The sequence below is a fragment of the Microtus oregoni genome, unplaced genomic scaffold (genome assembly GCF_018167655.1).
Source record: "Microtus oregoni isolate MIOR12 unplaced genomic scaffold, Mior012 000022F_ref0000154, whole genome shotgun sequence".
NCBI classification, from domain to species: Eukaryota; Metazoa; Chordata; class Mammalia; order Rodentia; family Cricetidae; genus Microtus; species Microtus oregoni.
Window position 1 is genome coordinate 11419631 of NW_024543081.1, and position 25581 is coordinate 11445211.

Sequence of the window (25581 nt, forward strand, 5' to 3'; positions counted from 1 at the left end):
GCATGGCTGAGTAGGACAAGAAGCAAGGGACTATCCAACCCCAACTGCCTAAGAGATCCCCAGTCTGCCTGCCCTCCTTCCTAGCCCCCTGACCTTGCCAGGGGCAAAGTCCTTCAGGCCTTGAATGGTCAGCTTGTCCACTGGATGGATCTTGTTGTAGTCGGAGGGGTCAGCAAAGGTGAGGGGCAGCAAGCCCTGCTTCTTTAGATTGGTTTCTGGAAGACACAGATGAAGTCAAAAAGTGTGGGTCCTCTTCCCAGGGACCCTAACTAGCCGAGGAGTATTCTCTAGAACACCAGGAGACAGACCCTCAACCCAGTCCTGCTGGGGATAAACAGGCAGTGACTATAGTGCCCAAGTCCTCTGGGTCCCAGCCCTTCTTTCCCCAGTAGCACTCCAGGCAGGCTTGTATTAGAGCCTTGGATTTCAACCGACAAGCTTAGAACCAACACCAGTGTTGGTGGGGGGCTACGAGCATCAGATTCGGTCAATGCCAACTTGGTGTTGGGTAGGTGGGGACAGGCTACGTGGAATATGGGAGCATGGACTCCAGGCCCAAGTTGTCCACTGACAGTAGGTGACCTAGGACCTTGAGTGAAGAGCAGCACCCAAGGGTCTGGCTCACCGTGGATCCTGGCGAAGCTCTTGGTGATGATGGCCCGGCCCCCGAGGTGGCGTGGCTCCAATGCTGCGTGTTCCCGGCTGGAGCCTTCACCATAGTTCTCGTCTCCGATCACTACCCACCTGATGCCATGTTTCTGTCAGGTAATGGGGACACGGTGCTGAGGGTGCTGCCTGTACCTGCCTAACCTTGGGCAAGTTGACGTTCAGAGTCAGGAGGGGGCAGTTCTTTTGCTGTTGCTCACGAGCAGCTGGACTTGAAATGAATTAGGCCAGATAAGGCCCCAAGGGAGCAGGCAGTGGACAAGGAAGCAGCTAGCCATCAAGGAGCAATACAGAGGCAGGGTGGGCGAAGGCTCCATTTTTGAGAGCCAAGCCGTGGCTGCACAGTGGGAGCAGGAGACTCACTAGGGCCTGGGAGGCACCGGAGGGACATTTAGTTGTACAGTCAATAGTATGGACTTGAGGAGACTACAGGTCCTTAAGCACCTGCACTGTCCCAGTCAGCCACAAGGAGGTGCCAGATGACCCTCACACTACCCTAGACAGTTCTGGACCTTCCAAGAAGTGGACCAGGGTTGAAGAAATGGCTCCACAGTAAAGAGCACCTGTGGCTCTTTCAGAGGAACCAGGTTCTAATCCTAGCACCCACACAGCAGCTCACAACCATATCTAACTCCAATTCTAAGGGGTGGGGGTAGGAGTCCTCTTCTAGCCTCTGAGGACACCAGACATGCACATGGTGAACAAACACATGTAGGCAAAACCCATATATACAAAAAAAGTGGCGGTGCTGGCCCATGGCTTTAATCCCAGCACTCGGGAGGCAGAGGCAGGTGGATCTCCAGGCCATCTGGTCTATAGAATGAGTTCCAAGACAGCCAGGGTTTCAAAGAAACAAAATGAGGTGGGACCCTGGCTCAGGCCTGGGTTCTGTGAAACCACCTGTGGCTTTTCTGAGCTTCACTTTGTTTCCTTCAACCTCTCTGGTCTGGGGTCAAACACCTGCTGTGACTCCTGACTCCAGGGCAGGGTCTCTTGGGTGCTGGGAGAGCAATTTTCTCCAGGTATGTCTTCCCCCCCACTCCCCGCCCCAGCCCTCAGGAGAACGGCTGCCAACACTGTTTCCACCCAACAATGCTGGCCTACCTTGTAGTATCGAGCAGTGTCGGGGACAGGACCAAACTCCTGGGTGACGGCATTGCGCACGGAGTTGGCCTTGCCGTTCTCAATGTTGATGGCTCCGATGAGCAGGTTGTTAGAGATGTTGTCCAGATGGCCACGGAACTTGAGCCAGGGGCCAGCAGCAGAAATGTGGTCGGTGGTGCACTTCCCTTTGACCTTGGGTGGGTGAACAGAGAAGACAGGCCAGGTTAGACCCGAGTACTGGATGAAGGGAAAAGCCTTCCAGACAGGCAACAGTGACCAGAACTATGAGGGTAGATGAGGGTTATGTCTGGCCTAGAACCTGTTGTCTGTGGAGTGAGTCCTGGTGTTCCCATGCCCACTTGGTTCAGGTAAGACCATCACCCACCCCATCAAAAGCTCCAGTGTGCTGTCTCCATGACAGGATACTCTCTCCCGGGATAGGTTAGACATGGAGGACAGATGCAGCTGTGTGCTTATTCAGCTAAGCTGCCTACAGTGGGCGATCAGCGACTCCACACCAGACACAGGAGCGAGGAGTCATGTCTGGGCCCTGGCTCACACAAGCTAAATACTGGCTGTCACAGGCGTGCCTGGACACCCCTTAGTAAGCCCATAAATTATTGTCAGACATGAGTCTGAGGCCTTGACCACACTAGAAAGGCCAAGCTCCCGAACAGTCCCTATCTGGTAATGACCCATAGGAATGCTGTGGAGTCTTGTGAGTCTAGAGCTGAGCTAAGTCACATGTGACGCATTCACCACACCACATGGCTGAATCTGTCCAGCCCGGGGCCATGGAGAAGGGGAACTACAGGCTGCTGTGATGATCTCTTTCCCCTTGCAACCAGCCTCTCTGCTCCCATGGGGTCAGTCATGCCCAATGCTTGCGTATGGCATGCTCGTACCAACCTTGATGAGGATCTGCAGGTCCTCCAGGTCTTTGCCGTCCCACTTGTCAAAAGGCTCCAAGAGCTGTAGGCGCTGGCTGGTAGGGCTCACGTCCACTCGCTGCCCACTGCTGTCCTTGGGGGGGTGCTGGTAGGTGTCCTGCCCTGGGTCAAAGTCCTACAGAAGGGATGGAGACACACTGGGCACTGAGTCCTTAATCCCCACATGGATGTCTCCTAGATCACAAGCTTCCCTGGCCCCAAACCTCACTCGTTCTCAGTAACAGTGTTACTCCACCCCACATGAGCCCAGGCAGCTAGGCCAAGGCGGGCCTATGGTCAGCCAACCATACAAAATGGTAGCATCTGCTCACCGATCTGGGAAGCTCATCTGCATCTGGAGCCTCCAGCTTGAACTTCTTGCCATCCTTGCCTGTCAAGAAGTCAGTTTCTGGGTTGAACTTAAGGGTTCCTGCAATGGCCAGGGCTGTGACAATCTGAAATGGAGGAGTCCAGTTTGCTGGTTAGCACCAGACACCCACACCTGCCTACATATGCCCCTCTTTTTTAAAATTGTTTTTATTATTGTGTGTGAATGTGTGTATGGTATGCATGTGTGCATATGGGTGCCAAAACATAGATGTTGGGGTCAGAAAACAACTCTGTGTGGTTGATTATCTCCCGTCTTTATAGGGCAGGGATGAGGTGTGTGTTTCTGGACATTGAACTCAGGTCTCCAGGGTTATGTGTAGCACACACTTTCGTCTGCTGAGTCATCTTGCTGGTCCTCCAGGTTTCGCAGTGAGCCTGGAGCTTTGCTCTTTGTCTATGCTGGCTGGCCAACAAGCCCCAGGGATTTTTTTTTTTTTTAATGTGGGTGCTGGGAAGTCAGACTCTGACCCTCACACTTGTGCAGCGACAACTTTACCTACTGAGGCATCTTCCTCTCCCCAGGTCCCTCTTCTGAAGCCAGAACTGTAGGGCTGTCTTTGGGACCATGAGCCACTGGGCCTGCAGAGTACTCAAGCTCCCAAGGGCCACTTGGCCTCTACAATGGCTTCTCCCAGGCTAGGCCAACACTACTATGGCACTTTCCTGTCTCTTGCAGGCGCCCTGGATAGAGAGGAGGCCCAGGACACAAATGCTTCAGTGCTGGAAATGTTCTTGCTTGGCAGCAAAGGAAAAGAGAGAACCATTCCCTCACTTAGCAATGAGAGCTCTGGAACATGCAGTAAAGTCAAGAGACTGGCCCTGTGCTGGAGATGGCGAGGTGGGGCAGCCACTCAGTGCCTAAGATGCAGCTGATCAGTGGCCACAGTGACGATCAATGACCATAATAACAGCGAAGGCACATTTTTACTGAACACAGAAGCCAAGCTTGAGACATGCCTGTCTCACAAGGAAGGGAAGAGGGTGGGGGGCGACTATTAAGCCACCAATTCACATAACCTCTCACAGGACCTGGAAGGTAAATATGGTATCCAAGCTCATGTAGTCAGGAGAGCAAGGACTTGTCTCAGTGAAATGCCATAGTCCATACAAATAGCTACCAACTGTGCTAAATGGTTGAGACCCTTAAGAATTGAGGGAGACGGGCTGGACAGATGGCTTAGAGGCTAAGAGCACTGACTATTCTTCCAGAGGTCCTGAATTCAATTCCCAGCAACCACATGGTGGCTCACAACCATGAGATCTGGTGCCCTCTTCTGGTCTGTAGACACACATGCAGACAAAACACTGTATACATAATAAATAAATAAATAAATAAATAAATAAATAAATAAAAATAATTGAGGGAGACTCAGGCAGAAATCACCAAGTCAGCCATGGCTCATGGCTTCCCCTTGGATAACTCACATTAGCGGTGACTGCTGCTGGGTAGGGACTAATAGGAGAGACTAATTTTGTCCTTTTATATTTTCTAGAGCATTCTATAATACCAACCCTCTGACCCACCAGGAACAGGACTCCCAAGGTAGTTTCAGGCTGAGCCTGGGCATGCAGTCTCACCTCTGGAGATGTGACAAAGGCATGGGTCTCAGGATTCGCGTCATTGCGTCCTGTGAAGTTCCTGTTGTAGGAGGTGACGATTGTATTCTTCTCCCCCTTCTTGATGTCTTTCCTGCCAGAGCAGAGAGGACAGGATTAGAGATACCTAGCCCTGTCATGCGGGCTGCCCAGTGGCCAGGTGGTCTGAGTTCTTATGGTGCATAGCTAGCTCATGACAGGAGGGGAATGGGAATGCCCTGAAAAGTTGCCTCCTCTGAGGGACTCATGCCCTCAGCACAGGGGACAACCTCAAGGTCACTGGGTCGCATCTGAGACTGAGGAAGAGAGGCACAGTCCAGCCTGAGGTCTGAGTCTCCTCACCTGGGCAGCTCCATCAGAACAACCGCTTGCCTGCTAGGATGCAACCTTTGTTGGCTTCTCCTGCCTGCCAGGGTTTCTGTCTCTGACCGCTCGGGGCTTCTATAAGGCTCTTTCTAATCTGGGTGCACAGCCATGTCTGACAAGGACTTCTAACTTGTAGCAGTCTATGGAACCAGAGCCGTTGGGCTGGAATCATCTTTCCAGCATTTATTCTGGAACTCTAAACCCATGGAGACAGAGGCTGACCTCTCAGCGATGTCCCGCTTACCTGTCCCACTGGCCGATGCAAGGTCCACAGGCATTGGCCAAAACAACGCCACCTACATCCCTCAGGATCTTTGCCTGCAGGGGACAAAGAGGACAGGAAACTATCAGGGCCAGGCACAAGGCTGATGGCAGTGAGTAAGACAGCAACCTGAAGGATGAAAAGCTGTGTCTGCATTGCCGTAGCCCAACAGGCCGTGGCTTGTCCTATCCTGAAGCATATATCAGCAGGGATGGTAGGAAGCCAGGGGCAGACACAGGCGGATACTCACATAACCATCCCGTTCAATGGTGGCACGGATCTGCTCAGAGCCTGGTGTGATGGTGAACTGGGACTTGCACTTGAGTCCATGGGCCAATGCCTGCTTGGCCACAGCTGCTGACCGTCCCATGTCCTCATAGCTTGAATTGGTGCAGCTGCCAATCAAACCTGGTATATTGTGGGTGGTAAAGACAAGTCAGGAGATTGTGAGCAGAAGTCTCCATCTGACCTGGACAGAGTTCACTTACTGATCTGGCACAGAGATTATTTCTAATAGACAGGCTGGAAGCAACTTAGGTATTCACAATAAAGAAAGTTACTCATGGCCCAGTCACTAACATTCACTGACCATGACACTGAACACAGGTCATAGCAAAACCACTTTCACGCCAATTTATACATAAGCTTTTTAAAAAAATATTTATTTATTTATTATGTATACAATATTCTGTCTGTATGTCTGCAGGCCAGAAGAGGGCACTAGATCTCATTACAGATGGTTGTGAGCTACCATGGGGTTGCCAGGAACTCAGGACCTTTGAAAGAGCAGGCAATGCTCTAACCACTGAGTCATCTCTCCAGCCCTACATAAGCTTAAGTACACATAAAACCCAAAGAGAGTGCAGGACGGTGGTGGTTCATGCCTTTAATCCCAGCACTTTTGAGGCAGAGGCAGGGGGATCTTTGAGTTCAAGGCCAGTCTGGTCTACATAGATAGTTCTAAGATATAGTCAGGGTTACATAGCGAGGCCCTGTCTCAGAAAAAAAAAAGCTCGTTATAAAAAAGTACAGAGCTGGGTGGTGGTGGCGCACACCTTTAATTCCAGCACTCAGGAGGCAGATCTCTATGAGTCTGAGGCCAGCCTGGTCTACAAGATCTAGTTCCAGGACAGATCCAAAGCTATAGAGAAACCCTGCTTTGAAAAACCAAACCAAACAAACATTAGCAGAACTGAATGACAGAATTCTGTCTATTGATACCAAGTTTCCCCTATCAATGCAGCCACTTTTTTTTTCTTTCTTTTTCTTTTTTTTTTGGGGGGGAAGATGGCTGGCCTTGAACTCACAGATTCAACTGCCCTGCCTCTTGATGCTGGGATTAAAAACAGGCACCACCAAGCCTACCCAGCAGTTTATTTTCTAATTATTAAACCCAGAAAGGGCCTGCCTTAGGAAGCACTGTAAAGATGAGTGTCCATAGCTCTGGGCTGAGCTGCTGACCCAGACATCTACCAACCCAACCAGGTAGAAGGCACTCACCCACTCTGATGTCCAGAGGCCAGCCCTCCTTCTCTGCCACACTGCCCACATCTGCTACTGGATGAGCCAAGTCAGGTGTGAAGGGTCCATTTATATGTGGCTTTAGCTGAAAAGACAAGGGCAAGGAGCAGAGAGAGGCAGAAATATTGAGGATGGACTTGCTTCAGATTCCCCACATTTCTATAGAAGGAAAGGCTCCTTGTGTTCTCATGGCTCAAGCTCTGTCCCAGGAGACAGGCCGCACACAGCATTTGAATTCCCAGCCCTATCAGGCTGTCCTCGTCTCTACACGGTACACATAGGATAGGGGTCATCAGCCTCACAAGCCCTTCACCTCCCAGACTACACTGGTGATGAGGCCCGCACTCCAGCTACTTGAGAGCCTGAGGCAGGACGACTGCAAGTATAGAATCCACCTGGGTTACAAAGTCAGTTCAAGGTGAGCTTGAGTAACTTAGTGAGACTCTGTCTTACAGTAAAAAGACAAGGGCTGGGGACACGGATCTGTGTAAGGTGCTTTCTAGAAGTTGAGAGCTCTGGGTTCAACTGTACTACCAGAGGTCAGGATGGAGCAAAAATGTTCCTACTGCAATCTTCTGACAGCAGACCACAGCCAGATGCTTTTCACATGCAGGACTAACGAATGTAATGTACACAGCAGAGTGCCTGCCATCAATACACCAGACTATTACTACACGAATCAGCCTTTAGCTCACACCCACCTTGGGTTTCACACTTGGTGAAATGAGGCCTACAGAGACAGATTAGCTTGCATCAGAACCAAGGCTGGCACTAAACTTCACACAGCCTGGCTTCTGTTGCTCTAGAGGCCTTTCCTGGCTCCCTGAACACCTCAGCATCCCAACCCACTGCAATGTGCCCTATGGACTCAAAGCAAATGAATCCCCAGGTCAAGTTCCTGGCCTCCAACTAAAGTTGGGGTGGCAAATGGACACTCACATCAGACTTGCTTTCTCCATGGCCATATGCCATCTCCTCCTTCTACCTATCCCCCATTCCTGCCTGATTTAGGCCCTAGGAACCAAGGGCCAACTGCCAAGCTGGGTGTACTGGTAGGACCTACCCCCTCATCCCCCAGCTAAAAATGGAAAGTCCCACCCTCAGTAATCCCCCAAACCCTACTCCTGCCCTCACCTCATTGAGGTTAATTTCAATCACTTGGTCATACTGGCAGCCAGGGTCAGGAACTAAGTGATCCTTGAATTCTTCAGCAAGACTGGCAATGTCTGGAATCAACAAAGGAGGAAAATGAAACAGAAATTGGTTCTGAGACTTTGTTTATTTGTATACCTGAGCCAGATACCTGCCACTTACCAAACAGCAGGTTCCAGGCAGTAACTAAGCCAATAGAGGGACAAATTCAACAGCACAGGATGCTGTCCCTGCCCACCAGGAACTCAGCCTTCTGCAGAGGCTGTCAGTGAATGGAGAATGAGGAGACATCGGGAGACATGCAGGGTATGAAAAATGGAGCACTGGATTACAGGCACACCCCACCACACAGCGTGTGTGGAGCAGATAGTCTCCCTGTCTCCCCCCTCCGCCCCCAGACGAGGTTTCTCTGTGCAGTCCTGGCTGTCCTGGAATTCGCTTTGTAGAGGAGGCTCTCCTAGAATTCAAGAGATCTACCTGCTTCCGCCTCTTGAGTGCTAGGATTAAAGGTGTGTACCATCACCCACCCGTGAGGAGCAGAATTTTTAATTTTTTTTATGTGTATTATATGTGTATTGTTTTGGCATGGGAGGTTTCAGAACCCCTGAAACAGGAGTAACAGATAGTTGTGAGCTGCCATGTGGTTGCTGGGACTTGAACCCGGGTCCTCTGGAAGAGCAGCCATGCTCTTAACTGGCTGAGCCATCTCTCCAGTGTCAAAGAATACCATTTTTAAGAAGTCACTGGATGGAGAAAGGAGTGACAGGTACTCCAGGTGGACTCAGGAGGCTCCCAGCTTCCCAGGGCCCCTAACCTGTAGTTTCTACCCATTCACCCACACTGCCCTCCCTTCCCAGTTTCTAGTCCTTTATTTCCTTCTTTGAGCTTCAAAGAAATCAAACTAGGCCAGGAAAGTTGCTGGGGGAAGCTGGGAAGCTCCCTCAGTCAGGGAACAGTTATACAGAAGAGACCCATGTTGCTTCCAGAGCTTCCTGTATGGGGCACAGGGAGCTATACCAGAAAGGACCAGAATTCAGCCCCTTTTCCTGTGAAACTCACATGGATAACCTAAAGCAGGGATATTTAATGTAGATGCCAGACCCTTCAGAGGCTGAAGAGAAGTACAGACACCATAATTAGAAGCAATCACACACACCTACTTGGTCATTTGTCTACAGGAATTTTTGTGCCTCTGCATGCAGCAAGCCACTCTGCCCCTATGAGCTCACCTGCTCGACCTGTCTTGCTCAGGTACTTCTTCATCCTGTGATTGTACGGGAACACTGATGTGGTGGCCCCAATTTCTGCACCCATGTTGCAGATTGTTGCCATGCCTGTGGAGAACCAGAGCCCAAGGCATGAGGCTGCTGGGCCCCATACCTGCAAGGTGGGCACAAAGCCCCTCGTGCAGAAGGATGCATCACTGCCTTACTGCCTACAAAGCCACCTAGGACAATAGGCCCTCAGCCCTCAACATCCCTGGCCAGTGAAGGGACTTCAGCCTTCATAAGCAGAATTCTGGCTCAGAGCTCAGAGTCTGGTTTTTCTGCTCAGCACAGCACAGAGTCACTGGGTACTGAAGTTGGCCATGGCCAGCCACTGCCTAGAAGTTACTGTGTCTACCCTGCTTAGCATGGTTCAAGATCATCATAAAGAAATAAATGCTGGGAGCTGGAGAGATGGCCATTGCCTGCTCTTCCAAAGGTCCTGAGTTCAATTCCCTGCAACCACATGGTGGCTCACAACCATCTGTAGTGCCCTCTTCTGGCCTGCAGGCATACACACAGACAGAATATTGTATACATAACAAATAAATAAATATTTAAAAACAAAAGAGAAAGAAAGAAATGCCGGCACTGGACTTCGGTCTAGGTGCTCTGCCTTCTTATAGCTACACCATGATGTTACATAAATATTTTTCTGAGTGTGAGTGATGAGGATGGAATAAACTGGGTACAGAGTATGTGCCTGGAGTCCTAGCTACCTGCGAGGCACAGACATGAGGACTGCTTGAGCTCAGGGAGTTTAAGGCCAACTTGAGCAACAAAGTAAGAATCCATTTCAAAAAAAAAAAAAAATTGGAATGGCACCACTGTTTGGACCAGAGCATCTTGTAGCACTGGTGTGGCCCAGAAACATCTTGGCTTCTGTCAGGGCCTGTTAGTAACTTCCCAGTTGGGCTGGGTTAGTAAGAGTGAGCTCTTATTACCTACGAGATATAATAATTTTGCAGGTTACTACAGAGTCTCTGGGATTTTTTTTTAAAAGATTTATTTATTTATTATGTGTACAATATTCCTTCCACGTGTGCCCGAATGCCAGAAGGGGGCTTCAGGTCTTATAGATGGCTGTGAGCCACCATGTGGTTGCTGGGAATTGAACTCAGGACCTCTGGAAGAGCGGTCAGTGCTCTTAACCACTGAGTCATCTCTCCAGCCCATCTCTGGGATTTTTTTTTTTTTTTGGTTTTTCGAGACAGAGTTTCTCTGTGGTTTTGGAGCCTGTCCTGGAACTAGCTCTTGTAGACCAGGCTGGTCTCGAACTTACAGAGATCCACCTGACTCTGCCTCCCAAGTGCTGGGATTAAAGGCGTGCGCCACCACTGCCCGGCTTTTTTTTTTTTTTTCCATCTCTGGGATTTTTATGGATCATCCAGGACAGTCTGTATAGTTCATGGCCAGGTCCCTTCAGCAGAAGCTAAAACTGGTGTGGGTCCCAACTCTGCATGGTCACAAGGAAGTTACTGTCTCTGTACAGTGGTCTCACCTGTTCCATCAGAGCAGCAGGCTGTCTCGAGCCTGACCTCACGCTACAGGTCTGTTCTCAGCCCACACCCTGCCTGGACAACCTCAAGGGAAGGGCACTTCAACTTCTGCTGCAGGCACATGAGACCTAGCCCAGAGTTAGGGACACTGTGGGGCTGTCATCCTCACCAGTGCAGGAGATGGAGTCGACACCAGGCCCGTGGTATTCCACAATAGCACCTGTGCCACCTTTCACCGTCAGGATGCCTGCCACTTTCAGGATCACATCTTTGGGTGAGGTCCAACCAGAAAGGGAGCCTGTCAGCTTCACACCGATCACCTGAAACAGTGGGCAAGGCAGTTACAGGCCCTATGCACCACATACTATGATCCAGGTAGAAATCAAGGAATGACGCTTGCATTCCCACTCCTCTTGTTCAGCCCTACTCCTCCCCAAGAGAACCTCGCCTGGCTCAGCCATTCGGAACCCACAGTCCACCATGCACCCCCACAGCCCAGAGCAAGTCCTTCCCTAGCCCTTACCTTGGGACACTTCAGCTCCCAGGGGATCCCAGCCATGACATCCACAGCATCAGCACCCCCTACTCCAATGCAGATGCCTCCCAGGCCACCACCATTGGGAGTGTGGGAGTCAGTGCCAATCAGAAGAACTCCAGGATATGCATAATTTTCTAGAATGATCTGAAAAACAACCAAAGATATTAAGCTTAAAAGCTCTTAGCACAGAACGGAAATGGACACAACAAAGGATCTGCTGCACTGCCCCCACTGACCCAGACCACCCAGCCATGCCCGGATATTCTTGAAGTGTGGGGTAGGGGCAGCCTCATTTAAGCTACTCTTATATGGCCAGGCGGTCTGGACTGGACTCATGAACAGCTCTGTGTGACTTGGGCCTGTAAATGCCTCCCTGTGCCTCAGTCCCCTTATTTATAGTAATACAAACACACTCAGGTCATCTTAACTTCCGGATATGGTAAGATTGCCCTGCGATGGCCTGGGACAAGTGTGACGAAGAAAGAACTCCCGACAGATTCTCTCAGCTCACGCAGTGAACTGCCCAGGTTGGGAGCTAAGCCTCCCAGGCTTTTCATCAGGGTAGACAGTTCTGTCAGGAACAGGCTTCAGTACCCACAGGGCATTTAAGTACTGAGATGTAGCAAGATTCTCCAACGTCTGAGAAGCTGCTTCCCAAGCCTTCATACCCTGCAGATGGCTCTGAGAACACAAGCAACTTGCTTATCACCTGCCTTGTTTGCCAGGGCTGCTTCATCACAAGCTCTTCCTAGCTGTGAAGGCCTGGGGATGAGTGCTCTCTAGATGCTGGGTGAGAGAGCCGGGGTAGCACCCACATCAGTCCTACCCCACTGTCCAAGGCCTCCGAGGTCTGGACTCATGGGAACATAGGTGTCCAGCCCACTCCTTGCCTGGGTGTTCGCTTTACCACCTACTGTTTTTTGTGAGGCCTTGGGCACTTAGCCTCTTGACCTCTGCCTAGGGATCGGGATGTAGTTCTCAGCCACTACACGCTGCCATGTTCCTCCATCATGATGAAAATGGACTAACCCTCTGAAGCTGTAACAAGTCCCCAGTTCAATATTTTCTCTTATAATAGTTGCCTTGGTCATGGTGTCTCTTCACAACAACAGATCAGTGACTAAAACACATGGTTCCTGGGAATGTTATGTTTTAAGAATAATGCTGAATGCTTAGAAGGGGCCAAGGGCAGGTATGAGCATCTTGTACTCACCGTCTCAAGCTTTGGTTTAGGAGCTACCAAAAAGACCTGGGCCTTTGAACTAAAATGGAATGAGGGATCCCTGGACTGGAGTGCCCTTCATAACAAAAGGCCAACTGAGAGTGGGCCCATATGCCTTCATACGCTCCGGTCCTTGCTGGCTGTTTGGCATGGCCGCCCTGTCACCCGGGCAGCCCTGTCCAAAGGGCAATGCAGTAATCCACTCTTGGCTCTGGTCTCAAAGTTGGGCAGAGCCAGGGGCCCAAGCAGGGTCAGATGACAGCCTGAGTCAGCTGCTCTGCCTGGGGTGGAGGTGGGATAGAAACCTTGGAAACCAGAGGATGGGTAGTTAACAAACATACACCAGGCTAGGCCTCAGCAGCCACCTTTGATGGAAGGAAGGCAGAACCTCTCTGAATCGTATGAACGCACAAATTTCATTTTGTTTTTGGAAACAAAGCCTCAATATAACTCTCAAAGATCTACCAGCCTCTGCCCCCTTCAATATTGAGATTAAAGGTATATGCTACCCTGCCTGGCCTACATTTATTTATTTATTTTGAGAAAGGGTTTCACATTGTAGCTCAGGCTCTTTAGAATTCAGCTTTGTGGCACAGGTTGGCCTCAAACTCACAACAATCTTTTGCTTCAGCCTCCTGTGTTCTAGGATTATAGGTGTGCCTACCATAGTGGCTTTGTGGACAAAACTGTCTGCCAAATTGAAACCAGTCTTAGAAGACTCTGGGAAAGCACCTGCTAACATGGCCCATGGTATCAGCACTTCCATCCTGCAGTGCCCGACTGTAAAGGGAACGCAGCAGTGCTCTGGGCAGGGATGGGAAGGGCCCGCTGTTGCCAGAGGCTGCAGAGCATCTCGGTGGAGCAGAGCACTCTCTCCCTCAGGGCCAGATCCCTACTGCACAATTAGCCAGGAACTGTCACTGGGTGATGATATTAATTTTTCTGCCTCGATTTCCTCATTTGTATGTTATAGTAAAACTACTTATTTCACAAAGCTGTGGTAAGTACTAATAAGTTAATATCTTTATTATTATTATTTTAAATATTTATTTATTATATATACAATATTCCGTCTGTATGTATGCCTGCAGATGGTTGTGAGCCACCATGTGGTTGCTGGGAAATAAACTCAGGACTTTTGGAAGAGCAGGCAATGCTCTTAACCTCTGAGCTATCTCTCCAGCCCCTATCTTTATTATTTTTAAATTTGTCATGAAAAGCAGCTCAACTGGTATAGTACTTGCCTTGCATTTATAAGGCTTTGGATTCAATACCCCAGCACCACAAATAATTATAATTATGTTAAAAAATTATTTTAGATTTGTTTATTTATTTATATGTATGAATGAATGTATGTATGTATGTATGGTCTCCACGCCATGTAAACACCTGGTGCCTGTGGGGGTCAGGATGGGGCTTTACATTCCCTGGATCAGCTACCTACACAGCTGGACTTAATACTTGTGAGAAAAGTGATACACACAAAACAGCTTATTAGTGAACGTAGCTCCAAAGTACCATATAAAGGACAGCACTTGAACTACAGGTATGAACAAACATCTAACTTCTATTCCTTCCTCTGCATATGCTCTCAAGCATCTCTACTCCTGTAAACTGCAGTTACATACCTGTAATCCCAGTACTCAGGATGATACGGCCCCAGCACTCCTGCTCAGCTCTCCTAAGCCTCAAGTCCCCAGCAGGCCTAGAGTATGCTCTCATTACCACAGTGAAACCTGGGCTTGGGGCCCGTGCAGACAGGCTAAGCTCTGTGTTACCTGGTGAATGATTCCAGATCCAGGCCTCCAGAAGCCCACACCATACTTGGCACCTGCAGTTGCCAGGAAATTATACACTTCCTGGTTGATGTCCTATTAAAACAAATCAATAACCAGAGTATTAGTTTGATCTGGAATGACCTCACACTCCACACTCCCTCCCACACGGTGCTGACATGCTGGCATCGTGAATACAAGTCTTCTCTCGTAGGGCTTCTAAAAATAATTCCAGAGGGCTTGGCTGCTGGCCTGCAGTTTCAGCTGGCAGGCCCAGGGAGAGAGACAGGGGAGCAGAGACAGCTCCACTTCCATGACACCTGGCCAGGGGGACAGTTGTTTGGAAACAAGTCCCTGCCCTGTGCCTCAGTTTCTTTGTAGGATAATTAAGAAAGCCTCCTCTGGCACTCGATTCCCTAGCCAGCGCCAAGAGCGAAGGGTGTGTGTCATATGGTACCTGTCTACTAGGGTGGAGGGTGGACACAGTGAGGACTATCACAGGGAAGCAAGGGGACCAAGTGGACAGCCTGGTTTTGTTTCTCCACTGAGTTGTGGTTACCTGTGTGGAAACTCAACTAACATCAAGCTAAGCAGCCCCACAACTCAGGAAGTGGGACAAGACTGCTGTCAAATCCATTTATAGATGGAAAACCAGAGGCTCAGGTGAGGCCTGTCCAACCACAGACCTGGAGAATCCTGACAGAACTCAAGGTTCTTGCCTCTGAAGAGGGTGTAAGACTCCACCTGAGAGCACCTAGCCGGAGCCAGTCCATAGCAGGCGCACAGTACTTGGTAGTATGTTTGCCAGGCTCCAGATGAAAGGCCGCTAACTGGGTGGGCACTGATCTGAAAAGGATGAGCTCCACTGTTCCCAGGTTCCTGCAGGCAGGGACGCCCCGCAGCACAGCTGGGTCTGACGAGGCATGTCCATGGACACGTGAGACTGACCAGGGACAAAAGGGACAGCGTCATGGTGGAGTCTGATGCTGAAAAGGACGGACAGGTCCCACACTTGGTAAACACCCTGAAAAAAGCTTTAAACCCCTGGCATCCAGTGTGTCCTTCTGAGAGCCCACTTGGTCCCCAAGTAAAAGAATGGCAGCTGCGTTAGCAAAGCAACCCCTTTCTAATTAATAATTAACACACCGGCCTTGTCTTTTACAAACCAGTCACTGGTGAAACTGGGACCCAGAGCAGGAGGATGGGTACACTTGTATGTTTTTGAGACGATAAACATATGCAGAAGTGACCATATCCCTCTCCTTCTAAATCTGAATGTCTCTTCAACGCTCAGGTTGGAAGTCGGCCATGACTGTTACTCAGGACCTTTAAAGAGCCTCTGCCCTGGTGAATACAGACACTGTTATCGTGGAGTGCGGTACTGATAAAGGAGTTAGACCTCCCTGATGTTCCCCGCTTGCCCATGTTTGCTTGCCCTTCCACCTCATGACAGCACACAAGTTCTTGCCAGATGCCCGGACTTTCCATCCTTTAGGATGGAGATGAATGAGCTTCTATAATGTATGATTTCCCTCATCTTAGTGGGCTGTTAGGGCAGCAGGAAACAGACCTAGACAAGTCTTCCCAGGACTCTAGAGTGTAGAAACAGCCTTTCCCACAGCCTTCAAGGTCCTGCCTGCTTCGTACATTCCGTCTTCCCACAGGGCTCAAGCCTACAAGTCCTCTCTTCACTCTATAAGTTTCAAGTTTCTTCCTGTCGCAGGACCCTTTGTGTATCTGCTCATTTATCTATTTATTTATTTAGGTGGGAGGGCAGAGGGACATAGGGCCAGCGGCTCACAAAGGCCAAGCTGACCTCAAACTCACTGTAGAGCTGGGGATGAACTCCTGATCCCTGTCTCCACCTCCCAAGTGCTAGAGTTACTGGCATGCTCCGGCATCCCTGGGCTTTGCTAATCTGTCTTGAATTTCTTCCTTCAGTTATCTGTTTCAGGGTCAATTTACAGTCCCACCTCCAAAGGAGCTGCTCCCACCCTTCCCCAAATCTCAACCAGACCTCTTTCTTACAGCACAGAGCCTGCAATTTCCCTTCACATCGCAGTCACTCGGTTTCTCCAGACAGAACTTTAAGATATGTGAGGGACAGGCTCTGCTAATCTAGTTCCTGGCATCGCACTTAACATGCAATGAATGTTCAGTAAATAAACCTCTGCTGAACACAAGAAGGGATGAGATCGGAAATCTAAGGTTCTGTGATCCACACCTCTACCACAAATGGTGGCCCTGCTGTGGCAGCTGTTCCAGGGTCCCTGATTTCTGCAGCTCCTGGCCCTGCAAAGACATGTCACATGATCACCCCTCAGCAGCTAATGTGGAAGTTGCGAGCCCGCAGACAGGACTTGATCTCAGCTGAGTGGAAAGTGCCACTGTGCCCCTCAGGACTCCATGGGTGGCTAACAGTGGTGAGAAAAGCTAGAATGGAGGCCAGGTGGTGGTGGCACTTGCCTTTAATTCCAGCACTTGGGAGGCAGAGCCAGGCGGAATTCCGTGCGTTTGAGGCCAGCCTGGTCTACAAGAGCTAGTTCCAAGACAGCTAGGTAGGTCTGTTACACAGAGAAACCCTGTCTTGAAAAACCAAAAAAAAAAAAAAAAAAAGAAAAGCTAGAATGGGAAGGCGCTGGCTGCCCTCAGTGTCTCCCAAGGGTCCGAGAGGCTCAGTGAACCAGGCTGACCTGAGTAGCTGGAGCACTTTCAATCACACGCTCTGCTCTGTGCCAGCTGGGCCATAGGCCTGCCAGCATTCACCTCTTGCCAGTGACCCCTGGAGAGCACCCACTCCCACTGCCAGGAGCAGAGAGCAGGCGGGCCTAGGGCTGGGAGGGCAGGGCCAGGTCTAGGAGTAGTATTCAGGAAGGTACCATAAGGTTGGAGGCATGGGTTAGAGTTCACAACAAGATGGGGCATTCAGCTCTGAGTGGCAGTTTCAGTGGCACACAGCCATTAGCAAACCTCCCAAAAGAAGAGGCATGGAAGAAGGCTGTCAGCACGAGAGCACTCCCGCAGCTGAGAGAGTCAGTTCATGGCGCCGCTACACTCAGGAACCTCCATTCCTTTTCCGGCTGATCCCCAGGGGCCAAAAGAGAACAGGAGAGAGGTTGCACGTGACATGGGTACATACATAGGAAGATGGGCTATGAGACAGAAAGAACTCTGATTCCAGGCACCAGTACTATGTACCAGCACACCAGGATCCGCAGCAGCACCCCTCTCTCTCTCTTTCCTCCTCAGACAGGGTTTCTCTACGTAGCCCTAGCAGTCCTGTAGACCAGACTAAAGATTCACCTCCCTCAGCCTCCCAAGTTCTGAGACTGAAGGCATGCGCTACCACATCCCTGCTTATTTCTTTGTTTATTATTATAAAAGTGTGTGTGTGTGTGTGTGCGCGCGCGCGCGTGCTTTACTAGAGGTGCCAATAGAGGCCAGAGGTATCAGATAACCTGGAGCTGGGTTTAGGATGGCTGTGAGCTGCCTCATGTGGGTCCTCTGAGGAACACTATGTGCTTTTTTTTCTTTTTTGAGACCGGGTTTCTCTGTAACACATACCTGACCAGTATGCGCTTTCTTAAGCCTGCAGCCACCTCCCCAGCCCAGCAGCAGCACTTTCTAACAGCCAAGAATGTTTCTGTGCTAAGACCAACGACACTGGTATTTTCTAACATCTTCTCAACATAAGATTTTATTTCTACTATTAGGAAGCATCAACAGCAAGTCTTAAAAATATGTTAAACCTAGCCGGACGGTGGTGGCTCACACCTTTAATCCCAGCACTTGGGAGGCAGAGGCAAAAGGATCTCGGGAGTTCGAGGCCAGCCTGGTCTACAGAGAAAGTTCCAAGACAGGCCCCAAAGCTACAGAGAAACCCTGTCTCAAAAGCAAAGCAAAACAAAACAACAACAAAAAGAAAGACAGTAAAAGAAATATGCTAAACCCGAGGCTGGAAAGATGGCTCAGCAGTTAAGAGCACTGGCTGCTCTTCCTGGAGGACCTGAGTCCAATTCCTAGAACTCACATGGGAGCTCAAAACTGCCTGCAATTCCAGTTCCAGGGGATCTAACACCCTCACTCAGACATACACGGAGGCACAACACCAATGCACACACAATAAAAATCATTAAAAAAACATATACGCTAAAGCCAACCAGGTGGTAGGAGGCAGAGGCAGGTGGATCTCTGTGAATTGGCCAGCCTGATCTACAGACCGAGTTCGAGGACACAGAGAAACCCTGGCTGGAAAAACAAGAACAAACACAAATTCCTCAGGGCTGGGGAATGACTCGGTGGTAGAGCATTTGCCTGTCATACAGGAGGCTCTGGGATCTATCCTTAGATCCTCAGTACCATGAAAAAAGACTGAGTCAAGCAGCTCAGTAGAACTCTGCAGTGCTCCAGCTCTACCTCCCTTTCCCCATGCCACCCCCAGCTACCACCCCCCTGCTGGGGCTCACCTTGGCCCGGCGCAGGTCTTTCTCACCCCCAACCTGGGCCTCAATCAGATGGTCACAGTGGATGGTTGATGGCACAGCCACCTTGGGCAGCCCACTGCTAATGAACTGTAGCATAGCCATCTGGGCTGTTGCATCCTGCATGGCCACCCGGTCGGGCCGTAGACGCAGGTACGTCTTTCCCCGCTCGATCTCCTGGTTGGCTGGGTCATCCAAGTGTCCATATACAATCTTCTCTGAGAGAGTGAGAGGCCGGTTCAACCTATGGGCAGAAGGAAGGCAGCCTGGTAGCAGCTTTGCAACTCGACTGCCACAGCTTCTCCTTCTCCATGCTTATAGCAGTGAGCAGGCATAGGAGAATCTGTGTGCAGGATCCCAAGATCCACTTGGGCAGGATCAAATCAATGCTGTTCCTGTGGCATCTCCAGGACATAGGGAAGTATTTACTGTGCTGATTTGAAATTTATGTGAATGTCGTATAAATGTCAGCATCACAGAAGACAGGACAGGTGTGGTACATGCCTGCAATACTAGTAACTGGGAGGTGGGGCTAGGTATCATATCAATATCATCTTTGGCTATGTAGCAAGCTAAAGGCCATGCTAAAAGCCAGTCTGGGTTTAGATGAAGTCCTTCTTCAAAAAAAAAAATAAAGATAAACATAAGATAACAAGACTAGTTTTCTCAAAGAATATTTGCTTTTCTACTACACTACTCTATTATCCAACAGGTATTAATATCATTTTTTTAGAGATTTATTTTATTTAATATAAGCTTGCCTGCACGACAGAAGAGGGCATCAGATCTCATTTTGGATGGTGGTGAGCCACCGTGTGGTTGCTGGGAATTGAACACAGTACCTTTTTTTTTTGCTTTTTTCGAGACAGGGTTTCTCTGTGGTTTTGGAGCCTGTCCTGGAACTAGCTCTTGTAGACCAGGCTGATCTCGAACTCACAGATATCCGCCTGCCTCTGCCTCCCGAGTGCTGGGATTAAAGGCGTGCGCCACCACCGCCCGGCTGAACACAGTACCTTTTAAAGAGCAGTCAATGCTCTTTCTCTCTGAGCCATCTCTCCAGCCCTAAAAAACATTCTTTTTTTTTTTTTTTTTTTTTTTTTTGGTTTTTTCGAGACAGAGTTTCTCTGTGGTTTTGGAGCCTGTCCTGGAACTAGCTCTTGTAGACCAGGCTGGTCTCGAACTCACAGAGATCCGCCTGCCTCTGCCTCCCGAGTGCTGGGATTTAAAGGCATGCGCCACCACCGCCCGGCAAAACATTCTTTTTTTAAAGATATATTTGTTTATTTTATATGTATGAGTGCTCTACCTGCACGTACAACTTTATGCCAAAATCAGATATTAGGCCCCACTGTAGATGGTTGTGAGCCATCATGTGGGTGCTGGGGATTATGGAAGATTAGCTTGTATTCTTTGCCGCTGAGCCACGTCTCCAGTCCTTAATTACATTCCTGTCATTTAATAAACATTCCAGTGCATGAGCCTTCAGCAGAGAGATGTTAACAGCTCAAACTCAGCCGACAGCCTGAGTCCTGTCTTGGAGCCCCTACGTTTGGTGGCACTTTCTCCTGTGTCCTCAGCCATCCTAAGACACAGGAACCCTGCCAGCATTGCCTTCACTCGACTTGCTGCAGCACTGTGCATGAATATCCACCTCGCATGCATCGTGCCTGTTTCTCTATTTGCAAGGCTTCCCTGCCAGTTTCACTCACATGCACCTGAGAGGTGTGGCTTTAGCCTCCATCTCCACCTCCCATTTTGGTTTCTCTCCCCAGATCCCGACTCCTTGGGAGGCTCACGGCTCCCTTCCACATAAAGACAAATATGGCAATCGAGCCAATCCCTCAAACTGGCACAGACTCTGCCAGGACTCGAGTTCTTCCCCCTCCCCAGCCAACCCTCCACATACCATGCTAGCTATCTTGCTGTTTGCCAACACAACACAGCAGCCATATATTCCTCACTTGGGCTCCAGAAACTTCAGATCAATGTGAGACTGCCTGGAAAGCATCAGGCACCCACAGCCCAAAGGCCATGGGTGTGGATGATCTGACGCCCAGAGTCAGAAGCTCTGGGTTATAGCTGACCCTGTTATTAAACCTAAGAGACCACATAAACAAACTGATTTCCCCATGGAGTCCCCTCATCTACCTGTCTCAAAGTACAGGACAAGACCGGAGTAAAAGCTTCCCCTTACAGCACCTCCTGTTTTAAGGCTTGACCTCAAACTCATGACAGCCATCCTACCTCAGCCTCCTGAGTACTGGGAGTAGTGTGTTATTGCTGCTTGGCTACTTGTTTTCAAGAAATGAGCTACGTAGCTTAGGCTAGCTTCAAATTTATAATCCTCACACCTCAATCTTCTCCCTCAGCATTCCCAATGCAGGCCTTACATGCATACACCACCACACCTGGCTAATTTGTGAATGTAAATATATTGTTGCTGCTTTAATTTATTTATTTTGGTTTTTTGAGACAGGGTTTCTCTGTATAGCCCTGGCTGTCCTGGAATGCCCCCTGTAGGCCAGGCTGACCTTGAACTCACAGAGATCCTAATGCCTCTGCTTCCAGAGTGCTGGGATTAAAGGCGTGTACCACTGTTACTCAACTTTTTTTAATTTACAGACAATTCTGATTTTATGTGCATGGGTATTTTGCCTGTGTGTATGTCTATGCGCTGTGTGTGCATGAGGAATTCACGGAGGCCAGAAGAGGGTGTGATATTAGATCTTCTTGAATGGAGTTACAAGTGATTATGACCTGCCATGTAGATTCTGGGAATCAAATTTGGGATCTCTAGAAAAACAGTATGAACTCTTAACTGCTAAGCCAGCTCTCCAGTACCTCTGTCTTATTTTCGGGGGGAACGAATTCACTTCATAGCCCAGTCTGGCCTCAAGCTCAAGAAAAAATATACTGTCTCTACTTCTTGGGTATTAGAATTACATGTTGCTGGAATTTGCAGATGCATGCTACCATGCCTGACATAGCTCAGTGCCAATTTGGTCAGGGCTCAGAGCCAGACCTTATCTTCTTCAAACAAACGAACAAAGATACAAAGATACTCTCGAGGAACAGCGTTCCTGAGGTAGAACCACACTGACAAATGTATACAGGGTCTACTTTGGAGCTGGGAAGTAAGGAGCTCAGGAGGTGCTAGGCCTTGTATCTAGCCCTCACCACCAGAGACATAAAACAGCTGAACCCATCTGCCACACCCCAGAGCTCTTTTTTGCCCTCTGGTAATAACTCATCCGCCTTTCCCAGTCCACCACGGATCTGCATTCTGTCACTGAAGGTGAGTGCTATCAGGGTACTTCGTTCTGGGATTTTTAAAAAAGATGTATTGTTTATATGTCTACGTGGACATGTGTAAACAGGTAACTGCAGAGGCCACATGACTGCACTGGATTCCTGGAGCTGGAGTCATAGGCGGTTGGTTGTAAGCTGCGCAACTTAGGTGCCAGGTATTGAACTTGGGTCCTCTAGAAGAGAGCATTGAGTCATCTCTCCAGCCCAACTTTTAGGATTTCTTAAGCACCTTGTGTGTATAACTCATTTTATACTCACAGTGCAGATGAAGAAAAGTGAGTTCCCCAGGCTCCAAAGCTGTCGCACATTAACTAGAAGCGAGGAGACAGCAGGGTGTGCTGCTGCCTGTGCCTTCATTTGGACTCTGCTGTAGCCAACACTGAGATTGCCAGCATGAGCGTGCAGCAAATGCAGATCCTTCCTTCTCTTCTGCCTACCTGGGCCCCAGCCCCTCACCTCACAGTCCCCTAGCCCTTGAATTAAGAGCTCTTCTCTAAGGCCCTGGCTGTGCAGCAGCTCAACCATCACTTCTCTGAACCTCTAGGTCTGCGTCATGAGAGCCCCCACTAAAAACAGCAGGAGCCTGAGGAGCAGGGCTGGCCATCCGTTTGCAGCAGCATATTCCAGGCTGGTGGGTGGTAATGACTCATTGTGTGGAACACAGCTTCTCTTTCTGGGCCCAAGAGAGCTGAAAAATAGCACCAAGACCTTGAAAGCAAATGCCTGAAATGCTAGTTTAAAAAAACAAAACAGCCGGGCGGTGGTGGCGCACGCCTTTAATCCCAGCACACGGGAGGCAGGCGGATCTCTGTGAGTTCGAGGCCAGCCTGGTCTACAAGAGCTAGTTCCAGGACAGGAACCAAAAGCTACGGAGAAACCCTGTCTCGAAAAATCAAAAAAACAAAACAAAACAAAACAAAACAAAAAACAACCTGGCACTGGGCTGGTGAGTTATGGCTCAGCAGGTATAGACACTTGCCTGGAAGCCCGATGACCTCAGTGTGACTCACGAGGAACAGGCACACTAAACAGTGTAGTAAAAGACTTAAAGCCTGACAAATCAGAAAACTTTGGACAGTTCATCATTACATCCTCTTGTGATTGAGGGCAAACTGGGTCCTCTATGTTTATCTGCCCCTTTGTTGTTCTGGGTGGCAGAGACCTAGTTCCTGAAAACAGAATCTGATCCTACTGTTAAAGGCACAGGTGGAAGAGAGTCTCCTGGCAATGTTCTAGCCTACTTTAAAGTTCTTTAGACTAGCTTGATCTTGTTCAGGTTTGGTGGATGCGGTCACATCCACTGTATATTCATGTTTGATCAAAACATAACATGCATGTTTGAAATTCTCAAACAAGAAAATTTCTTTAGAATAAAGCTTTAGAATAGCCCCATGTCCACTTTTTCCTACATACAACAGGGTTTCTCAACCCTGGCACTCTGAACACGTGGGGTCAGGTGACTCTGCTATTGGGCTACCCTGTGCACCATGGCATGGTTAGTGGTGTTACCAGTCCCTACCCTCAAATAACAACACCTCACTGTCTCAAGGTAACCGAAAATGTCTCTATACACTGCTGAGTATCTTCTGGGGGCAAAACCAACTGTCTAAGGATCACTAGTTTACAGCAATAATGATAACAGAACAACCCATGTCTGAGTACCAGGAACATGCAGATAGTGACTAAATTCTCTGGTTAACACAGGATTGGGGGAAAAAAAAAAATCAGTGGAAGTTTTTGTTTTCTTCAAATATGTCTATTGCCTTAAAACTTGGTCCTCTTGTGGGACTCCTAACACTGGGAACTGGGGCTATATTTTAACTGTTCTACTGGCTTTTGGGACCCTACTCCTCATACTGGGTCACCTTAGTACATGGGGAGGTGCTTAGTCTTACTGCAACTTGACATGCCATGGTTTGTTGATACTCATAAGAGACTTGTCCTTTCCTAAACAGAAACAGAGGGGGAGTGGGGGGAAGGACTTGGAGGAGAGGAGGGAAGGAAAATTTCAGCTAGGATGTAAAATAAATTTGTTAAAAATTAAAAAGTTTGAGGCCAGCCTTTTCTATACAGTAAGTTCTAGGACAGCCAGGGATGCACAGAGATACCTTGCCTTAAAAAACCAATATAGTAGGGCTGTGCTGGCCAATGCATTTAATCCCAGCACTCAGAAGACAGAGGCAAGTGAATCTCTGTGAGTTTGAGGCCAGCCTGGTCTACAAAATGAGTTCCATGACGGGTTCCAAAGCTACACAGAGAAAGGTTGTTTCAAAAACAAAACAAAAACAAAAAAATGCAAACAAACTCTAAATGGCAAGTAATACTCCTGGTCAAGTGAGCAGGAAGCTCCCTTCTGTGCCAGCTCTCCTTCATCCCAGCATGAGTAAGAACAGAGGACAAGTCTTGAGGATGAAAGGAAAATCCAGGATTTTCCCACTGGGCAGTCAGAGTCTCAAGAATAAAATAAACAGTGTTTCCTGGAGAAAAGTATCTGTACAAGGTCCAGTGTTGGTAAAGACAGTATTCTCCACTCTGGCTGCACTTGAGAAAAAGCTAAGAGTCTGGCCAGCACTGCCCACATTTTGATGTCATCCGTTCCTGGAGGATCCTGGGTTTTTTGTTTGTTTTGGTTTTTAGAGACAAGGTTTCTCTGTGTAGCCTTGGCTGCCTCAAGAGTACTAGGATTAGAGGCATTGCACCACCATGGCCAGCATGAGCTCACAAGCATACACACAATAGATTAAATGTAATTTAAAAAAAAATAATACTAGATGGGGCTTGAGAGATGGCTCAGAGGTTAAGAGCCCTGACTGCTCTTCCAGAGGTCCTGAGTTCAATTCCCAGCAATTACATAATGCTCACAACCAACTATAATGAAATCTGGTGCCCTCTTCTGGCAGGCAGGCATACATGCAGGCAGACCACTATATACATAATAAAATTTTTTTAATTTATTTATTTATTAAGGATTTCTGCCTCCTCCCCGCCACCGCCTCCCATTTCCCTCCCCCTCCCCCATCAAGTCCCCCTCCCTCATCAGCTAGAAGAGCAATCAGGGTTCCCTGACGTGTGGGAAGTCCAAGGACCACCCACCTCCATCCAGGTCTAGTAAGGTGAGCATCCAAACTGCCTAGGCTGCCCCAAAGCCAGTACGTGCAGTAGGATCAAAAACCCACTGCCATTGTTCTTGAGTTCTCAGTATTCCTCATTGTCTGCTATGTTCAGCTAGTCCCGATTTATCCCATGCTTTTTCAGACCCAGGCCAGCTGGCCTTGGTGAGTTCCCGATAGAACATCCCCATTGTCTCAGTGTGTGGGTGCACCCCTCACGGTCCTGAGTTCCTTGCTCGTGCTCTCTCTCCTTCTGCTCCTGATTTGGACCTTGAGATTTCTGTCCGGTGCTCCAATGTGGGTCTCTGTCTTTATCTTCTTTCATCTTTTTAATTATAATTTTTTTATTTTATTAATAGTGATAATCATAATAGAACCAATGCTGGGGCCATTAGA

The 25581-nt window shown here is 49.0% G+C and overlaps 1 protein-coding gene across 1 annotated transcript in view; it reads right to left on the reverse strand.

Moving 5' to 3' along the window:
- Window positions 1–25581, reverse strand: part of Aco2 (aconitase 2) — a 40927-nt gene that overhangs the window by 690 nt on the left and 14656 nt on the right. The window contains exons 3-17 of the mRNA XM_041672183.1: window positions 18752–19010; window positions 14289–14381; window positions 11274–11432; window positions 10920–11070; window positions 9216–9320; window positions 7969–8060; window positions 6814–6919; window positions 5564–5721; window positions 5296–5369; window positions 4668–4779; window positions 3032–3154; window positions 2680–2835; window positions 1771–1962; window positions 626–758; window positions 94–215 (exon numbers count right to left, since the gene is read on the reverse strand). Coding sequence (XP_041528117.1) covers window positions 94–215; window positions 626–758; window positions 1771–1962; window positions 2680–2835; window positions 3032–3154; window positions 4668–4779; window positions 5296–5369; window positions 5564–5721; window positions 6814–6919; window positions 7969–8060; window positions 9216–9320; window positions 10920–11070; window positions 11274–11432; window positions 14289–14381; window positions 18752–19010 — 2035 coding nt within the window. The remainder of the gene's footprint in view (window positions 1–93; window positions 216–625; window positions 759–1770; window positions 1963–2679; window positions 2836–3031; window positions 3155–4667; window positions 4780–5295; window positions 5370–5563; window positions 5722–6813; window positions 6920–7968; window positions 8061–9215; window positions 9321–10919; window positions 11071–11273; window positions 11433–14288; window positions 14382–18751; window positions 19011–25581) is intronic.